The sequence below is a fragment of the Camelus dromedarius genome, chromosome 20 (genome assembly GCF_036321535.1).
Source record: "Camelus dromedarius isolate mCamDro1 chromosome 20, mCamDro1.pat, whole genome shotgun sequence".
In the NCBI taxonomy this organism is placed as follows: domain Eukaryota; kingdom Metazoa; phylum Chordata; class Mammalia; order Artiodactyla; family Camelidae; genus Camelus; species Camelus dromedarius.
The window spans coordinates 27,859,513-27,881,717 of NC_087455.1; the positions used below are offsets into that span (position 1 = coordinate 27,859,513).

The 22,205-nt window shown below is 33.4% G+C and overlaps 1 protein-coding gene across 29 annotated transcripts in view; it reads right to left on the minus strand.

The window, feature by feature from the left end:
- The window catches only part of RIMS2 (regulating synaptic membrane exocytosis 2), a 511,671-nt gene that overhangs the window by 332,422 nt on the left and 157,044 nt on the right, over positions 1-22,205 (minus strand). For 2 of the 29 annotated variants that reach the window (XM_031439456.2, XM_031439457.2), the window contains exon 1: positions 7,400-8,629. The exons of 24 other annotated variants lie outside the window; for them this stretch is intronic. In XM_031439456.2, coding sequence (XP_031295316.1) covers positions 7,400-7,521 — 122 coding nt within the window. In that variant the 5' untranslated portion in view covers positions 7,522-8,629. Of the gene's footprint in view, positions 1-6,591; positions 6,613-7,399; positions 8,630-22,205 lie in introns of those variants that run through there. 3 more of the 29 variants (XM_064476913.1, XM_064476908.1, XM_064476909.1) reach the window with 3 other exon arrangements.

Here is a 22,205-nt window from a genome sequence, read left to right on the forward strand (position 1 = left end):
AGCAAACAAAAGAAAGTTCATGAATTACAAAATACCAATATCAAAAATAAAAGAAGGATTATCATCACAAATTCCACAGATATTAAGGAGATAATAAAGAAAAATCATGGAATTCATAACATTTTAACTGTTAAAAAACTAAAGGACTATCAAAATTTGTTTAACATTGTACTGCTTGTCCTAATAAGACAAGAAAAAGAAACAAAAAGCATAAAATTGGAAAAGAAGTAGAAGTGTCTCTACTTACAGATGAGATGAATGTTTACATAGACTATCATAACAAATCTATAAGAAAATTTTTACAACTAATAAGTAAATTTGGCAAGGTCAAAAGATACAAGGGTAACACTGAAAATAAATTATTTACATAAAAGCAGAAACAACTAGAAACTGAAATTTTAAAAATAATACCACTTATAATGAGATCAAATACTTAATATACTTATGAAAAAATTAATTCATTCAAGATCTCTACCCTTAAAAATATTAAACATTCTTAGATAAATTAAAGATGACCTAAAATAAATGAAGAGATCTCCAAAGGGGGGGAAAATCATTGTTGTTAGATGTTAATTCTCCCCAAATCAATGTACAGAAATACAACACAATCCCTGACTTAATCCTAGCACTTTTAAATCAAAATTAACAAACTGATGATAAAATATACATGAATAATGCAAAGGACCTAGCATATCCAGCCTATCTTGAAGAAGAAAAAAGGTGGAGAACTTACAATACCCGACTTCAAGATTACTATAAAGGTAAGACATTAGGATACTTCAAAAGATAGGCAAATAGATCATGGAACAGAATAGACAGCCCAGAAATTGAATCACACTTATACAAGTATTTAATTCTACAAAGATGACAAAGCAATGCAATAAAGAGTAGAAAGTCTCTAAATCTTTTTAGCAAATCGTGACGAAACACTAGCTATCCACCTGGAAAAATATGAATCTTGACCCCTACCTCACACTATACATGCAAAAATTAACGTGAGGTTGATTGTATACCTAAAGTGAAAAGCTAAAACTCTAAAGCTTCTGCAAGATATATAGTAGGATAGCTTCAAAGCATAGGGGTTGGCAAAGAATTGTTAGACAGCACACAGGACACAAAAACACACAAAAAATTGATACGTTAGGTTTCATCAAAAGTAAAACGTCTGCTCATCTAAAGGAATTATTAAGAAAATAAACAGGAAAACCACAGACTGGAAGAAATATTCACAAAGGATTTATCTAACAAATGACTGATATCCAGAATAGACAAAGAACTTCTATAACTCATTAATCAAAATAAAAACCTACTTTTTAAAAAACGGAACAGACATTTCACAAAAGAATTTTTTTTAAATTTTGAGCAGACACTTCACAAAGGAAGATATACAAATGGTCAATGAGCATATGAAAAAGTGCTTGACATTGCTAGTCATCAGGCAAATACAAAATAATATCAAAAGGAGATGCCATTATAAACTCACGAAAGTGACAAAAATTAAAAAGACACATATCATCAAATGTTGAAAAGTGTGTGGAACCACCAAAACCCTCAAATGTATTTGGTGGGAGTTTAAAGTATATAACCTTTAAAAAAAATGATCTGGCATTTAAAAAATGAAATATACACCTACCCTAGCACCCAGGAGTTTCTCTTCTAGGTATTCATCCAAGAGAAATAAAAATATATGTCCAAAAGGAGAGTAGTGAGTGTAGTCTGTTCATAAAATGGAATACTACTCACAGGGAAGGGAAAAACTACTCATACATGCAGCAACACGGATGAATTTGGTACATTATGTGGGCTGAAAGTCTTCTACAAAAGCGTATCATCTACTTGGTTTCAATTACATGATGTTCTAGAACAGACAAAGCTAATCTATACTAAAAAAAAAAAAAATCAGAACAATATTTGGTTCTGGAGCCTGAGGGAAGCCAGTACTGACAATAAAGAATCATGAAGGATATAATGTGTGGAAATTCAGAGGTTAATAAATATATAGTCCCTAACTCAAGAGGCTCACAGTATATATAGTGCCTTTACCAGTATCACATAGCCAGGAAGTAGGAGACCCAAGTATGAACACAATTCCTGTGTTCAACATTACACGACGTAAAGCTACCACAATATTTGTAGAAAAGTCAGGCACAAATCAACTGCTGACTAAACACGGCAGCTCTTCTTGCCACCTTCCATTATCTCTATCTCCAACATTCCAAAGGTCATGCAACGAAATGGAAAGTTTAAAAGAATTTAACTCAGAAGTACTGAGTTTTGATTTAAATAAGCAGCTGAAATTTGTGTTTCTTAGAGCCTAATTTGGGCCCCATGTCCCACTTTCTAAACCAGAGCTGTTCCACTTTTATCTGTCTTACATATTGAGTTAGATTTTAAAGGAAGTGTTCTCTGCTAAAATCAAAAGACAAACAAGAAGCATGGTTTGAAAAACACTAGGCACAATAAGGAGCTGTCATGTTTTACAATATCACAGTTTTAATGTGCAGTGACTTTTTTCATTTTGCCCCAAAGGAAGTGCTCACACACATTTCTGAGATACTTAAAACTTCTCAAATTCAGAAGCAAAATTCCTAGATCAGTCCTCCGAATTCTTTTCTTGGGTACATGAATCTTTGTGACTAATTCATAAACGGATATGAAGAGAGCCCATAGCATATATGAAATGAATTCATTTTACTATTCAGTGAATAGTGCTAGAATTAAACAAAAGTTTGCCAGTAATTTTCTTCTTTGAGTTTTTTAAGATTTTATATGGTCATACGAAAGCTGTTAATTTTAAAATACATAGTTAACTTTTACCTGTCAGTCATCGATGAAAGCAATAACTTTATAAAAAGTTCTCTGAATACAGAAAACAGTGCTTAAAGACTATATCTCCTTATCATTAAGTATCTATACTGATACTGTGGTATAGAGCTAAGATCTACAGTAAATATTCTGGTAGAAATATTAATGATAGACATCTATGAATCAAAAGTCATTCTGATTAGAAATATAAAGAGATAATTGTTAAGATAAATTTTATGTCTATAATAATAATTATTATTATACATTTAGGAGAGTTTATATATACATAAATATATGCACGTGTGTGTACATGCGTTCATATCAGCCTATTGGGTTCTTTATATTTCAGAATACAGACTGCTCATGAAGTGTGTTCTTATCATGAAAAATCCATTGTGCTGTGATCATACCAGCTCCAAACACTGCACACTGCACAGACTGCACTCTCAGAACTATGAAAAGTAAGCATGCTGTTCTTTCAATGTCAAAGTAGTCGTTAATGTGCCATGATGAATAACAGGTGTCTGTGCCAAAAATCCTGAGCACAAATTGATGGCTTCATTATAAACCAAAGCAATAGTAAATGCTATGTAAAAGACTCAATACTTCTGACCAAAAACACTACCAGATGAAATAAACATTTATTTTGCAAAATCAAGTTGTATTTAAAATAATATTAATGTTTTAGACTGTAGAAATGTTTTAGTGGAAAAGAACCCATTTACACTATGAATTCAGATTTACATTTTAATTTTACAATAAGAGTGGCTCTGTAATTTATTGTCAAATAATAACACTTTTGAGACAGAAAAGCAGTACTAATAATAATTAGTGGGGGACAGCAGGCATAAACTGGGACCAGTCCAGGCAAATCAGATCATATGGTTAGCTTATTTGTAACTGAAAACACCAACAAATCCAAATCTTCTTTGCTCTCCTAGGTCTTTTAAATCTTACTGTTAAATATTAAAGCCTGCCTATCTCATTACATGAAAATGGAAAGGAAAGGAAGACTGTCTTTAATATCTATTCTGAATAAATTCCAGTCCTATTATGCCCCTGTGTGGCCAGCCTGCATAGCAAATTCACTGTCATACATTTAGTAACAAAGAAATAATTAAAGGTTTGGAGGAAAATACAGATTTCTTTATTGTACAAGAAAGATTACTAAAACTGAGAAAAGAGAAAAACTTAAGAGAATATTAAGTACATTTTCCCACAAATTTTATCACAAAAGATAATCATCATTATCATGTTCATCTGAATACTGCTCAAGGCAGCTGATTACCTCAGTGCAGTGCACACTGTTAAATACCATCTAGCATCTCAGTATTTTTGTTTGCTTCCAAAGATAAGATCACAAAATTTAGATTTCATAATACTTGAGGACTTTTTTGCTGGTGACAAAAGCAATTATGTTTGTATCTTGATTAACTTAATTTGGGGGAAAATGAGTTTACAGTAAGAAAACTTGATACTAAGAATCTAAAGTGGCATTTCATCAAAATCTATCAAGTGGATTTACCTTGGAAGCAGACATCGATTTTTTTTTTTCTTGCTAGACCTTTAGTTGATTTATTTTAGCTGTAAAAGAACACAGGATATCCTGCCACCTCCTTTATGCACGAAAAGGATACTCAAGAACCACAATGATAAGAGAATCAACTAAGAACTTTCAGTTTGGAACATAAGGATCGCACTATATGGTTTCCAACAAAACATCCATCTAAAATGTTGATGCTTTTCACCCCTATGTAAATTTCAATTATTCACTAGATAATAAAATACTTTAATAAGCTATATTTATCTCCAGTTAAGTGATTTGTGATACATAAAATATTATTGTTGTATTGAAAATCTTTACTTTTTTGACAAGTTGAACCTGGAAATGTTTTTAGAGAATTATTATGGGAGATTTTATTTCTTTACATTTCATTGCTTATATGTCATAGAAGTAAACTGCCCTACCACCTGAAAACCTGACAAAAGTTGAGCTGCAGATTTAAGGATAAGATTAGTTACCTAGAAAAACTCTCAAGAAAACTATTTGAAATAGTCCCCTTTTAATAGTATATTGTCTATGACTGATGCATTGTACTAGTCTAGTAATTCCTCCAAGAAAGCAATTCAGAATAAAATATAATTGTCCATATCTATGATGTTATTTTTCTGCCACTTTAAAGATCATACTTAACGTCACAATACAGTAACTGAATATTCCATTTCAACTAATCCACTTAAACAATTACTATTCATGTCATAGCAAACAAAACTGTTCTTTCAAGAGTGTTAGTTATATAATTGATGCTTCAACTCTCAAGACCACTGATGTCCAGTCCACAAAGTTGAAAGCCCAATCATTTAGAAAGATTTTTAAAGCTGTTGTAAGAGCACATCTTCTGATGACATACTCAGGTCATCCTTGTTCCATAATGTTTTCTTTAAAAATGATTTTTTAGTCTACATCTTACTTTCTGATTCAATGCGTAAGCAGAATATGAATTTTAAAAGACCACTGTATCTGATCTGAACACAAAGTAACAACGATAAAATCTCAAGACATTAAAATATGTGGAGATATTAATTGCAAGTTCATATAAACTTATTTTCACCTCTCATACTTTAAAAAAAATAACTATTTGTGTAACTGGTTTTGATTGATTTTTAAAGTAAATCAAGTAGTTTATATTTATGAAGATAATAGATCTACCTGTGAAAAAATTGTCATGTTTTTTGAAGATTAAGAAGTCAAAAATATATAAAGGCAGGGGATTTTTTCCTGCTAAAGCAGAATAAATTTTTTATTGGTTAATTCGTAGTTTCCATTAATTTTAGATTAAAAAAATCAAAATACGTTAAATAAGACTGGTCTCACAGAAGCGTTAGAAACTTCACAATGTTTAACTGCAGCAACATAAAATTCCAGGTTTTTAATAATTGGGAGCATTGCAATTTTAAGCATGACAACAATAAAAGAAACTTGAACCCAAGCAAAAGAATAGTAGTAGGGATGCACACAATTCCTTCAAAAAATAGTCTCATATTTTAAAACTAGTAACGTTTACTTTAAAACTAATTCCATACCATGCTGTTAACAGCACAACTGCTAAAGTGAATGTACACCCAGTCCTAATATTAATATTTTTAGACACATAAGTTCTTGGTATAAAAAAAGAAACAGAAATCAAGGAAAAGATGTATAAAAACAAGGAAACAAGGAAAAGATGTATAAAGGATGAGTACAAATCCTAGAAGTCTGACAGCTTCAGGACACAGAAATTTTAAGAAAGCCATATTGCCTCTTTTTTAAAAATGTAAAATGCAATACAGATATTTTTACCATAAATTACAGACACTCAAATGATATATTACTAAGCTAAAAAAGCCCAATATCTCAAAATATAGATTTCATAACTGTTACATATTTTAAATTAGTCCAAAAACTAAATGTAAAAAAATCAAATTAGTTAATTGAATAGAACTGAATGAGGAAAGAAGTGAATTTTTATTAAAAAAAAAAAGATACGTTACTCCATATTCCATGAAAAGGTCATAGATTTATCATCAGTAAACATTTTAAATGTCAACAAATTGTAAAAGCCTTCTTTTCATTTGCTACGTTAAAACACGTACTGTGTAATCGGTATTCTTGTAATCTCTAAAACAGGCTGCCTCACATTGTTCAGAGATCCTAAAAGGAAGAGACCAGCAAAAACCATTCAATATTCTATGCACTCTTAGTTCTCTCTCAATTTCCAGAAGGTTTCAGTGCAATATCATGTTCACAGAATTTCTTTCTCAGTCTTTCTCCACATATATTTAGCTTTGGGGTCTTCTCTATACTACGGATCTAACATTAGGAATTCTCAAAAGGCAAACAACTTAAATGAGAGAAGAACTAGCAGATAAAACTGCATTTTAAAAGCCTTCTTTAATAGGCTATCTCTTTTCGTGTAAGCCAGAGAAACCATCTAAAACATATGTCCGTAATTTAACAACCTTCAACACACACACACACAAAATCAGGCTGAAAAAGCAATAGGAATTTATAACAAAGCATCCTTCTAAACTAGCCAGTCTAATACAAAGCATTTTTAGTAGTTCCATAATATAGCTTGTTTTAAAGTGATTACTTCTCTACCCTGCATAGAGAAATATCTTAGACCTAGAAAACATCTTCCGCATGTTTTACAAAGAGCATGCATGATTGCTAATTCACATTTTCCAATGAATCACACATGATTACACAGCCCCATCCTTATATATGCAATGTAATCACTGCCATGATCACAAAGAAAAAAATCTATCATTTTAAGTTAATAGTTTTATTTATTAGAAAATGAAATCATGAAGCAGCCTGTATTATGTTTCAGAGGTCAAGCTAGTTAAATTTAAGATGCTTTTTGTGCTTTGAAGTAAGCTTATTTGTCTTCTTAAAATCAATTAAGAATACTACATAAAATTTGGTATTTATGATAAAAAAAGACAACACCCTTATAATACTAATTTCAATACAGAACAATTTTACAGACATGTAAGATTATTATTCTGCAAATATCAATACTAAAAGAAAATATAGTTTAGCTTTACTCACCTTACATTGTTCAGCGTTTGTCCAAAAAGCTCATTTTGTAAAATATTTGGTGGGGATGAAAAAACCCCATGAAAATGAGATAAAACAGAATTGCAGACCTGGCGCAATGTCTCAAATTGCATTTTCTTTCTTTTTTTTTTTTTTTCCTCTCTTATTTTTCCTTACCACCTGTCTTTAAAGTCATCTATTTGCAGGCACCATCAAATAAAAACATGCCAATCAAGTTCCATATTTCTCCTGAGCTCTGTAAAAACTGTGCTTAAACGAGCAGAGGTTGATAGTTAATTGTACAGTCATTATTCTTCTAATTCAGTCGTAGAAGATTCAGTACCCGTGCGGCTTTCGGCTTTCTCCTGACTGTAGCAAGAATTCTAAACAGCAGCAAGCTTTTTGGGCATTCCCAGCTGAAGTGTGAAGCTGAGCTGCTTTCATGTACTCTACTCATATTTCTCTAAGCCTATTAAAAACACGCAATGAATAGATGCTGTCGTCAGGAGTTTCAGCACATCTGGCTGCCAGCAATAAAATCTCACAAGTAATAAAAATGGGACAAGGTATCTTCTCAATGTTACCACTGGGTAAGAGGGAGAGAAATTATACGTTTCCCAACCCTTTTCTCCTTGCCTGAAAAATGAAAAACTCCAGCAACAGAGTATATAGTTCTCTTCAGTGTACAGGCTGCTGCATAGGACCAGAAGACTCAAAAAAATAAGTGATACATCCTTCTTTTGATATCATGAAGCAGTCAAAGTGTGACAGACAATAGGGCTTTCACTGCCTGCATTTGTAATGTCATGCTGCTAAAGAGACATCTGGGAAACATGTACTTAGTTGTCTTAATCTCTTATTTAATTTTAAAATGTCTTCATTTATTTATTTTTAAAGAAAAGTGAGTCATGTTCAGTCTGGGCCCTTTCTAAAGGCCGTGCATAGTGACTACATGATTATTTATGTAATGTTAGGAAAAAGTCATACCTTATCAATTAAAATTCACTTGAACAACACACATAAAATATGAACGTTACCACAAATTAAAAAACCACAACTAAAGCCAGGGAGGCTTTTTCAACTATTATTAATTTATTCCAATAACAGTTGTCATAGCATTTCTCAGGTGGACACTTTCTAAAGGCGCAAAGGGTTTTAGAGTACCCCAGATCATCATCCATTCTCAACAACTAATTCTGGTTTAGATAAAATGTTAGGATATTCTATGTCCAGGGACACCCATCTTTCTACAAAAGATGCTCTAAAAGTAGTATGTAAATCAGATTTTAAAAATTAACTCACTTATGGAGATGACTAATATATTTATTGATCTTTAATTGCTCCTAAATCAAGACAGTTCTTAACAGACCCCTTTTAGCCGTTCTTCTCTCAACTTTTAGCCCTAACCCTCTCATATCCCCTCCTTCCACACACACACCACTATCAATAAATAGTCACTTAAATATACTAAAAAATTTTCTTAGAACTGGTGAATTTTTTTGACATGAATGTCACAAAATAACAACACAAAAGAAAGATGTAAAAATATAAACTTTTAAATGATACAAAGTAAACATGCAATAATATAAACCTTTAAACAACTGATTTCTTTCTTTTATAAACTATGATCTTCAATTACGGCTTTGTCCTCAACTAAGAGCACTCCTATTTTGCTTATTATTTATTATTTTAGATTTTTAAAGGTACACATTAATCTATGTATGAAACATACATATACACATAATAATCATAAAGTATTTTGGGTTTATAAAGTACTTCTAAATTAATTTTTTTAATATCCAGAAAACATTGTGAGTAAGTGCTATTGTTTTATAGATAAAAAGAAATTGAGGTATTAAGGGATTAAAGGTCACATAGCTTGTAAAAGATAAGGTATTTGAAAAAAGGTCTTTGCTTTGGACTTCATTTCACAGGCTCCTTCCCTATCATTCTATCTTCTGCATATGTGCACACGTGGGCACCATACGCACACACAAACATGCACATCTATTTGTAGATAGATCCGTCTCTACGGATGAATAGGAAAACTACCTGCCAGTGATCCAATCAAGTATACTTCAGTAGAGCAAACATCTCAGATCTTTTAATTCACAAGTAACTTTCAATGGGTTTCTTCCATTTAACTCAAACAGAAGCAAACTGAGGTACTTCAAATTTTTGAGCCTCTGTTTACAAGCTGATTTTCATATCTATGAAAGGTCAATTTCTATTAAGTGGAAACATATATTTTTACATTTTTAAGTATTTCCTCATGCTATGCAAAATGTAATGCTAAGTCTAATCTGCATTATTCATATATTGTTCACCATGTTCCTAACTCTAGACATTAAATAATATAATATATATATATATTCCCTCTTGTGGGTGGATTCAATTTTCTAAATAATCAAAAGCCATTTTAAAGCAAGTCTATTAAATAAGAAGGTGATTACACTGCAAAACACTCTCTGTGGTTAAAAAAAAGTTTCTTTCATGTTTCAAAGTTGGATCTGAAGGCAAGGTCACAGGAAGAGTTTCAAAAATGGTCTAAGCAATAGACACACTATTGGAATGAGCCTTAAAGTGGCGCCTTCGAAGTAAACAATATAGCAACGCCTTCCTCAGAGCCTTCTTTTCCAGCTGTCACAATACAACACACACTATTGGTCGGCTTTCTCCCGGTTCCCTCCATATCCCAGAAGAGATTTCGTCCACTTTTCCACCCCATTATCACCTCTCTTGCTCCTACTCATCTGTAGGGGCTCAAATGCCACTTTCTCAAGACGACTTTCTTTGACCTGGATTAGGTCCCCTCTTATGCACTCTCACTGTACCCTGTACTTTTTCTTCACAGCATTTGATAAAAATATAGCTATATATTTACTTGAAAAAAATGTTTATGTCTTTCACCCTCAGTTTCATGAGATTAAGGCCCACACTTGTTTTGTCTACCACAGTGCCTAGTAGAAAGTAATCATATCTCATAACTAGGATAGGAGACTGCTCAGGGCTTAATTCGGTTCTTGGTTTCCGTGTTTGTTTTAGCCTACCACATCATGTTATAAGGTTCATAAATACAAGAAGAACCAATATTTATAATCAAACATTGTACTTTGAATGGACTTTGTAATTTGTAATAAATATCCTAAATATTATAAAGAACATCTATAGCTCTTAGTTGTTTTAAATTTTCTATATATGGAAGGCTCACAAGTAACATAGATATCAGAGGCTTAGATGAAGACAGAAAGAACATGGCATTTGGAGTCAAACGGCCTAGATTTAAGTACTGACTCCAACCCTAACTAGCCATAAAAACTTCAGGATGTTTACTTTATATATCTGAGTTATGGTTTCTTCAAATGTAAAATAAGCTACATCACTTACTTCATATGGTAATTATTATATTAAAACATGTAATGTATATATAAATGTATTTATAAACTCTAAAGTACATTGTACTTGGACGTAACTTCACTATGACCTATCTAAGGAATCAAATTACTGGAACCAAGATTCTAACAATAATGTTAGGTATCTTTTATTTATCATAATTATTCACGCAAAAATATTTTTAGAATTTCTTTGTGCAAGGTTCTATACCTCTGTTTGCTAGATGCTGAAGGGATGCAATGTTTTTATGCTTACCCCTTTCTGAGAAAATCAGATAAATTCAGAATGTCCTTCAAGTAAGGTCAGCTCCAGACTTACACTGGGGCCTGCAGAGAGCATTAACTCTCACAAATGGTGTGGCTGGTAGTAACTGTTTCTCTACTATGGCCATTCCATTAGAATCTTTAGTTCTTCACTCGAAATGACAATGCTAACTAGAGTTCCCACAGAAGATGGTAAGAAACTTAAGCAGCAAAGGCAATTTCATTAAAAATGATAGCTAAAAAGTCAAACTTTTTAGCTTGAAAACTTGAAAAAGTTCAACCTAAAAGTTATTAAAAATCTCAAGTAAAAATGATAACAATTTATTTTGCCTTCTAAATTGGCAAAGTATTGGCCAGAAGGTCAGAGAATGGGCACTCTTAAACCATACTTATTGGCGGGAGTGCACACTGGTAGAACCTTTCTGAGAAATATTTAGTAATATGTAGCAAAAACCTTTAAAATGTTCAAACTCTGAGAGAGCACTAGGAGAATTAACACTAAAATGTCGATATTGATTATCTCTGGCTGAAAACGTTACAAAATCTTTTCTCCTTTATACTTTTTGGTACACTATCCACTAGAACAGCCCAAAATTTAATCTACATAATGCAATGTGGAGAAGTCTACAATTACAATGAAATCATTAACTGTAATATATTAAGTATGATGTTAGCCCATAAACTTTTGCTTAGCAATGCTCAAGTAAATCAAATACTAGATTATTAGTTTTCACAGGATTGGCTATACCCATTAGCAATGGTATCTGTCCTCTTCTTTATCAATAAGCCCCTAAATTTCTCTAATAATCCAAATCGTTTAACTATTAGTATGAAACCTCCAAATGAGGTGCGAAAACAAAACTTGGCACTAACTTCTTCACATCATCCTCAAAAACATTTGAAATATTAAGTCTTAAAGTTGTTTAAGAATCTTGGTTTGCAAATGCCTAGTGGCTATAAGCTAAATATCTTAGGAAATTTAATACAAACTCAAAAATTTAATGAAAGAATAAAAACTAGGGAATTATATTCCTCTAAATTAATAACAACACAAGTGTCTTACTTAAGGAACATTCATTCATGGCATATTTAAATTTTACAGTTTTAAAGATGTCGGGTTTATTTTGAATTTTTAAGAGCACCAAAGTGTTTCTATTAAAATGCTCTACACATGCAAACATCCAAACTTTGCTAGTCATTTAGTGAAACCATATGTTATATAATATATATAATCCATAACAAAAAAATCCCTGAAATGCTAAAGGAATTTTTCATTTTAAAATATAGATCTGTAGTTCTATCTACATAATTAAAACAACTGCACTATCTCTTCTATTGCATTATTCTTGTTCCATTGACTTCCTGAAGCATCTCATAAAAATCTAAGGCTTATAAGAAAGAAGGTCCAGAGAACAAAGTGTATTCATATGTTTTGCAAATTAAAGTCTTGCGTTGTAAATATGTCCCTGAGGCAAGACCATAAAACCATTCACCTCAGGAATAACAAATAAGCAAAGAAATAAAAGGCAGATGATGAAAGTTCTAACAAAAGAAGGAGAGGAAAGACATGCAATAAATGTAAATTGGCCTGTGCTCCGACTTAGAATGGACCATACAGTACATCAGGGACGAAAGAGAGGAAGAACAGCCCAGATCTAAATAAGTACACTACAAATCTAAAGATTTCAGATCAAAATGGAAAGCAGCTTAGTTCAAAATACCTACAGCAGTTTTCATAATAAGTTTTTTGAAAGTGTTGGTCCTCAGCTGTTTTTCGATGTACAAAAAAATTCTGTAGTATTTTCTGGGGCTTTAACTCTGTATCTATCTCCCTGGCTTTGACCATTGCTGCAGAAGAGACTCAACAGTTTCTACCATCTTATTCAGAAAGGAAAGGAGAAACACAGTAAAAGCCTCCACAAATGTATAAAACTCCACCATCATTATCATCTCCCTGCCTCCTCTTTCAGGGCCAGATATATGAGGGCTAATCGCACTGTGCTTTGAATCAAGCTGCATTATCAAGTATTACAGGGTTGCTTCAGTAGTCCAGTGCCAGAGCAGCTCTTACCAGAGCAGTCCACATACCTACAAGCTGGCAGCAGCAGGAATATCTTTCCTATCGGATTCAGGAGTCAGGCTGTAGAGAACCAATCCTAGATTTAAACTCCAGAAGGAAAATATCCAGAGTGATTATCTGCTCTGACACCTAGAGATTTTATCTGTTAGAGGAAAGAGAACCAAGATCTCTGAAAACACAATCTGGTAAATCCCTTCAGTGTTAGAAATGCTAGTTCCGAGTATATATCCCTTGATAATCATCAAGAGAACAACTGGAAGCAATACTACAATTTCAGGGAGCTGTACCCATATGAATAAGCTCCAACTCTCTAACAACTACACTGACTGGGAGCCACAGTAGAAGGAATGTTTATAGCCTTGAGACTCCAAGCACTCAACCTAAGTTTGCAAACTGCCTCCACAAGGCATTGCTGATACTTAGTAAATTCCAAGTATCCATAGATTCTTCAGGAAAGAAGCACTGACTGCACATTGTCATTGTATGAACATTAAAAATGATAGTCATTGACACAACTATAAATGTGTTTTAGCAAAATATGGGAAGAAATGATACTATGCAATAATACTGGCTTCCAAGAGTTCCCATCCACAATTTCCTTCTCTCATGCAATTTATTTCTACTCATTACATCATGAGCAAGTGGGGAGTACAGACATCATAAATACACCAAAATATTATCTCACCACATGTGGATGCAAGGAGATAGATTAGAAAGCTGATACAGTAGTCAAAGCAAGGTATTAGCTGGCTTGGATTAAAAATGATCACAGTAAAATGGAGACAGAGAAAGACTAAAAAGGGAGATGTTGAATCAAAGGACACAATGACTGATTTGCCACAGGGGTGGGAGGTGGTGTATGAAGGTCATGAGACCTTCAAAGGTCAAAAATGACTCTCAGATTTCTAAGCAGACAGTCTTAAAATTTGCTGAGAAAGAGAATGCTAAAGGAGGAGCAGACTGAGGGAAAAGGAAGGGGAAGATGATGAGTTGTTGAATTTAAAGAGCACATAAGATAGCTAGAAAGACAGATACGTAAGCAACTGGATGTGTCACTCTGGGGTTCAGAAAAGAGTTCTCAGCTGAAGATATAAATTCAGGAAGCATCAGCATGCTAGTAATGATTTCCACCAAGCGAGTAGATGAGATCACCCAGAAAGTTCAAAAGGGAAAAGAAAAAAAGGTCTAAGACAGTGCACCAGGGAACTAAGCTCCACGTCGTCATCAGATAAAGCAGCAGCTTAATGAAGAGGAGAAGCCACAGAGGAAGGAGGAAATCAGGAGAGTGGGGTGGCCTCTAAGCCAATAAAAGACAATGTTTTAAGAAGAATGGTATGGTCAACTCTGTATTATATATTCTGTCATCTGGAATTTGAAGATTTGCCATTTGTGACCATGTGCTTCAAAACAATTCTACTGAAAGCCACTCATTTACCGGAAGTCTCTCACTCTACAGGACCCAGACCTAGCCTATGGAAATGGATTGGGAGCAGACATCCTTTAAGCCCCTCATAAAACCCCTTTCCTCCCTTGGTGAAAGATAAGCAAAGAAAATTTAGTCTTGGTTCAGCCGAAGCAGGAGACCTTATGCAAATAAATGCAAATCCACATGTATTTTGATACAATTCTACCAACTAAAAAGTCCAGCTAGACATGCCCGGCCCTTAGAAACAGACAGAGATCAAGATTAGTCAGAGAACCCAGAGCTGCTTACGAATGAAGGTGATGAAGCACCGAATTTGAAAGTAGAACAAAAAGGCAAGTATAATGTAAATAAGACCTATTTTAGCAATTTTCGATCTAGCTTCCCTTTTTCTTACTAGTTCCTTCCTATAGTAGTTTATTCATTATTGATTTTATTTTAGAAGACTCATGGTTTTAATGATATTTGTAATGATAAATGATAATTTATCATTACATAAATAATAGAACATTTATTTTATGTGTGAGTCAAGTCACCACTGATTTGATTACTGTATTATTTCCTATCCTAAAAGAACCTCGCTTAATCCCATATTCCCTTCTAGGTACTTTCCCATTTTAATGGCCCTCTTCACAGCAAAATTTTTTGAAGTTGTCTGTAGTTGCTATATTTACCTCCTCATTTCACATTATCTTCTCAGTCTGTAACAATAGAGTTTCCATCTCTAATATCCATTGAGAGTGCTCTCACCAGTAACTTCCTTGTTGCCAAGTTCAAAGATAATTCTCTTTTCTTAACACAACTTCCCTCTAACTTTTGACACTGCTGCTATGCTGTACACGGCTCGTAAACAACCTTCACACTTTGTTTCTGAGACATATTCTCCTGATTTTCCTCTTGCTCAGTGTCTTTTGCTGGCTCTTACTCCTCTTCTTGATCTTTAGATGTTGGTAATGTCCAAGGCTCTACTGTGGCTATGTTGTAGGTCTCTTCTGATCTTTAATCTGCATGCTCTTCCTAAATGACTTAGATCCCATGGCTTTTCTATGTTATACCTTTGCTCTTATCTTTCCCTAGAACTTTAAACTCATGTCCTAGAACTCCAGACTCATATGTCCATCAACTTGACATTCCTAAATAGAAGTCAAAGGGTCATCTCAAACATAATGGGGGCCAAACATAATTCCTCACTTTTTCCTGTCTTGAAACAACACCATGGCTTGTCTAGGCGTTATCCTTGATCTCGCTCTCTCTCACACTCCACCACATATATTCTATTCAATCTATCAATAGTAGGTTCTGTCAATTCAATCTTCAAAACAGAACACAAACTCATCAACACTTCCATCTTGTTTCTATAATTCTAGTTCAAGCCACCACCTCCTCTCCTAGACTACTTCAACAGCCTCCTAACTATTCTCTGCATCATTCTTGTCCCCTACAAACCATTCTTCACATCACATAATGATCATACGAAAACATAAATAATATCATGTTACTTCCAAGTTTAAACCCTATAATGATACTGTATCACATTTAAAATAGAATCCTGAACTCCCTCGTTTTACAGAAAGAAAGATGCATTTTTTTCATCCAAGTGGTTGGTGACAAAGTTAGAATGAGCATCCACATATTACAGTCCAGTGCTCTGTAAAGTACCACCATGTCTTCGTCATTCAGAAACTCCTCATGGATGCTCTTATTTCAAATGTAAGCTAGTTTTACAGTTTATCAGTGTTCCCAGAATGTGAAAAGAAAGGATCTGAAAACACACACACAAAAAAAGAACAATGTAGGCCTTGAACGTAAACATAACTCACAAATCTGACATTTTGGGTGATAATAAAACACAAAGATGCACTGAAGCACTAGATCCAAATATACTTAGGCAGAAGGGTGAAATACTGCAATAAAAAAACAACTTTTCATAATCCTCCCCACATACATGACTCTAATTCTTATTAAGCAAAGTCACCCAGAAGAACTAGGTTTCTTACCACTTTCCAGGCAGGGATTTTAAGTCAACCTCAAAACTTTCAACCATGTCAAATAATTTATATATAAATAAATTTCAGATATATACTACAGAAGTGAAAAGGCTATTTTACAACACAACAATTTTGAGTCCATATATTCTATAGTCTTGCAGCCCTGTTTGTATGAAAAAAATATAAACTTTTTCTGGGAGATGTAACTAAAATTTGTCAATACTGCTTTATCAACACAAATCAATTCTCACACAGAGAAAAGGAAGACTAAAGTAGATTTAAAGATCTGATAAATAGAAAACTCAATAAGAATTTGAAAATATTACTGAGAAAAAATAAGTTGAGAACTAATTTCTAAGAAATAGACAAACAAAAAAATGCTCAGGAGGAAATATAATAAAAGAAAGAAGAATTGAAAAGAAAAAAATGGAAGGGGGCTGAATCAGTAGAGAGGGGGAGGTCACCCTTAAGTTTAATTTTCCAGTTCAAGCACTGTGTAATTAGGTAAGCACAGTGAGAGCTGTTCCACCAATAACCTTCAAACCAACCTTGAAAGACCTTCCCAGACAAGAGCTCCAAATCATACGTCAAAACTTCCAACTGTGTCAAACAACACAAACAAGCATCTCTCGGGTATATATCACAGAAATAAAAATAAGTGATTATAGGAAATAACAATTTTGATTCTCTACATGATTTTTGTTGCATTATTTGTCTGAGAAAACTAGAGTAGCCATAGGTTACTAAAGAAGAAATCCACATGATTCTATATTAATCTTCCTAATAGCAAACTATCCATAATCTTAGGACACCTATGATTTATCATGTATTAAGCTATCTTGAGATGCATGAGACTAATTCATTTTTCAAGGTTGCTAGGGATAAAAGAGCTCACACCAACAAAAACATTTAAGAGAAATACACACTAGTATCGTTATTAAATAATGTACACACACAAAAATGGATATACATAATTAAAAATAAAAATGAGAATTTCTATAAACTTCTTACAAATGAAAAAATAATACATTTTGAAAACTCCTCCTGAGTTTTAAACCAAATTTCTCAATGGCTACAGTAACTTTGCAGGAAAAGGCTACAGTCAAAAGATCCCAGGTTCATTTCAAGAAAAACCTCTGTCTCAGTCCACTGCATATCAAACATATTCTTACCTTTCCTCCTAGAAACTAAAGTCAGCAAAGATCTTTTGCATTTGTTTATCAGGAGAAGAGCATAGACAAACTCAAGAACAAAAGCAGAAATCAGGTTAAAAAGGTAAGGAAGCTGAGAGTTTCGTACAGTTTAGGTTATCTTATATAATCTTGTCTATATACAATTAAATACTCTACTGGTGATGAAGCAGGAGACTACTAAAAATTCAATCTCTAACCTAGCAGTTTTCAAAAGTATAGTCCACTGACCTCTGATGGGTTCCCAAGACTCTTAAGGAGAATCTGCAGGGTCAAACTCTATTCATAATAATATAATAAAATGTTATTTGCCTCTTGGACTTCATTCTCTCATGGATGTACAGCAGAGTTTTTCAGAGGCTACATTTTGTGTGACATCTCAAGATAATAAGTACACAAGGAAATAAAAGAACCTAGCCATCTTCCACCAAATTAGACATTAAAGGGATTTGCAAAAATAAAAAATAATGCCAATTTTCTCACTAAATTTTTCTTTTTGAAATATTAGTTTTTATTTAAATTTTTATTTAAAATATTAAAATATTTGTTTTCTGCTACAACAGGCATCACCACAATCTTGGTGGTGGCTTAACAAAACATTTATTATCTTACAGTTTCTATAGGTCAGGAGTTCAAGCAAGGTTTAACAGGTGGAAGCAAGGTGTTAGCCAGCCACGTTTCTTTCTGAAGCTCAGGGTCTGTTTCCAAGCTCACATGATTGTTGGCAGAATTCAGTTTCTTGTGGCTCTAAGAATGAGGTCCATTTTCTTGCTAGCTGTCAGCCAAGGGATGCTCTTAGCTCCTACATACTCCTCCACAGATCCCTGCCAAGTGACCCCTTCGAAGACCTTTCACAACATGGTGGCTTACTTCTTGAAAGCCAGCAGAAGAATCTCTTACTTCAGTGTAAGACATAGTCTCACATAATGTAACGTAATCACAGAAGTGACAATTCTATTATCTTTGCCATACTCTATTAGCTAGAAGCAAGTCACAAGTTTCATCCATTCCCAAAGGATGGGTAAAATTCATTACAGGTCAACTCAGAATTCTGTCTACTCCATATGGCTACTTAACATGCAATGGGTTTATTATTATTTTTAAATTAATTAACAAAGATATATTTTAAATTTTTTCTCAGTTTTTATTTCTAATGTGAGAAATATCAATAAAGATATTCCATATAAACAAAAGCTCTTTGGGGAGGGTATAGCTTAGCTGGTAGAGTGCATGTTTATCATGCAGGAGGTCCTGGGTTCAATCCCCACTATCTCCTCAAAGAGTAAATAAATAAATAAACCTAATTACCACCCCACCCCCCAAAATCAAACCAAAACAAAACAAAAGCTCTTTGAGATCTTCAATCATTTTTAAGATTGGTAAGAGATCCTAAGACCAAAACTTTGAGAACCACTGCTCTAATCTAAGCTGCCTCTTATAATAGACACATAATAAAAGACAAGAAAATTTACTTTCTGCAAGCAGTATTTCTATTTTAAAACAAATAAGCAGTAGTCATGCTCCTAATATAAAATAAAATTTTAAATTGCAGAAGTGATTCAAGTTATTCACCTTTCCATTTTCATTCAGCTTGAAAATTTGAACCATAATCACTTATTTTTATAAATGTTTAAATATTCCCCATCCAATCCCACACTTTTCACAGTTTCAGGGAATCGCAGGAGCAATCTTCTTGAGTAGGTAAAAATAGGTAGGCCCTATGTATAACTAACTAGAACAGGAATTGTTTGAGTGAAATGCAGGAAGGCAGAAAATATGAACGTTTCGGTGTAAATGAGTATAAAAGAATTCAAGCACTCCACCATGATGCTGACTACTCTTATTCATACTATTATGGATTGATAAATTTAGATGCCTGAATCTTTGAACAATTACAGATATCAAATAGGAAAATGGATCTTTATCTTTATTTAAAGCTTTGACTCCAACTCCCTATTTCTTAACTCTAGTGAGGCATGCTAGACTTTATATGCGCCTTAGGACAAATCTAATGGCTGGCTCCTTAGTCTCACCCTTCTTCCCCTTTGATCTGCCAAAGGGTACTTTGCGACTGTTTTATCTCAGGTCTATCTTATCACATCAGCTATAAGAGATGAAAATATATAGTGAAAAAATGGAAGTAGGCATTTACCTCAAAGCAGGTTCATTGATTACCACTTTAGGCACTTTATTAAAAGATCTAAAAAACACTTCTGCACTCAGCAACCCTCATTCTTGCCCACCTCAATATGGCAGCCCACTTTTGAACCCCCTATCTATTATATCCATGACCAATATCAGAACAGATTCACTTGATGTCTATGAGGAGAGCCAAAAAGGGGAGAGGCTGTGAGAGCCCTGAGAAGTAAATATGTAACATTAATCTTGCCATAAGAGCCACACTAGCAGCAATATACTCTCATAGTTCACTGTGCAGACTCACACTTCTACTGCCAACATAGCTGTTTAAAAAAACTATGAAAAGGGATTATTATGAACATTTATGCTAATATTAATTTAAAATTTTTAAAATTTATTCAATTTTATGTATTTAATGTATGAATGACTTGACACATCTAAGATACACATTATTGTTGGAATAAAGAAAAGTCTCAAAAATGGTCATTTTGGTGTTAACCAATCATTTTCTCATAACAGCTCAGAAAAAAATGCTGCTGGCTAACAAAACCACCACCATTGGCTAACAAATTACCCCATCTTAATGTCTTTCTGGCTTTCCTTTCCTTCTAACTTTACTACTAAAGCACTATCCTTGATATAATTATTGAAACCAAAATACAACTATATTTTACAAGTGAATAAAAGGCACTCAAAAGAAACTTGTTTAAAATGAATCTATAGATACTTTCAAGAAATAGTAAGTAATAAGTAGAGTCTGATTAGAATGGATACTGGCTTATAATATTTGAAGTATGACTGAAAAGCTCCTGCTTCAAAAGAGACTAATATAGTCAAGTCATACTCGAAAGGAAGGAGTAATAACTTCCCTAGACTTCAAATAAGAACAAAACAAGAAAACAGAAAAAGAAAAGGCAAAACTTCTATAAGGGAAAGTAATTATGATTGAGTGTCACTACACAAAAAGTAAAGTCACCAAATCCAGCCACAGACACAAAGGAGTGGTCACTGAAATTAGCCCAAAGATACCAGCAGATATAAAGGTGAGCTGAAATTGGAATAAAACACAGTTCTAAGGAACAGACCAGTATGGAACACGGAAAAGTTAAATTGGAATGGAGTATCCTATCAAAATGTCTTAATTCTGTCTACAGTATTTTAAAAGAAGATAGAATGACTCAAATGATTAGTGAGACAATCCCGTAATGAATACAGCTTCCATGGCTTGTAAAACCAAACTGTAAAACTATCCACACGCTCAAGAATAAATAGAACCTGAACAGTTCTATACTTACTGCAGATACTGAATTCATAGTTTTAAAACCCTAGCCACAAGAAAACTCCAGGGTCTTGCATCAGAGACAAATTCTACCAAACATTTAAAGAAATAATGACAATTCTACACAAACTCTACACAAAGTTCTTTCTATACAAACTTACAGAAAACTGAAGATAGAAAAGCACTTCTTAACTCATCTTATGAGGCCAGTGTTCCCCTGATACCAAAACCAAGAACACAACACACCAATAAACTTCATGAATATAAATAAAAATTCTCTAACAAAATATCAGTAAATCAAGCCAGCAATATATAAATAGAATAATAATCATTATGACCAAACGGAGTATTCCAGGAATGCAAGGTTGGTACAACATTTGAAAACAATCAGTGTTATTTCATTCTACAAACAGGCCAAAGAAGAAAAATCATATTATTATCTCACAGAGGCAAGAAAAAAGCAACTGACAAAATTCCACAGCCATTCATAATTTTTTAAAAATTCTTAGTAAACTAGTAATAGAATTTCCTCAACTCCATAAAGGACATCTATGAAAAACCTACAATTAACAACACATTTGATTGTGAAAAACTCAAAACATTCACCTTAAGACTGACAATAAGACAAAGATGTCATTCTGACCCCCTCTATTTAATATTATAGTGAAGGCACTAGCCAAATGGTACAAAAGATGGAAATAAATGGCTTCAAATTGAAAAGTAAGAAATAAAGCTGTTTTTTTCACAGGTGACATAATCATCCATGTAAAAAATGTCAAAGAATGTTTTAAAAAATACAGTGTGGTACTGTCATAGGATAGATAAACAGACCAATAGGACAGAATGGAGAACTCAAAAATATTCCAACTATATTTAGGAACACGTTAGAAACAGAAGAGGCACCAAAAACCAGTGGTGTACGAATGGATTGCATAATATCTGCCACTGAGAACACTGACTCATTATATGGGGAAAATAAACTTGAATTCATACTTCACCATATCCACAAGTGAACTCCAGGTTAATTAAAGATGTATATGAGAAAGGTAGAACTAAAAGCTAA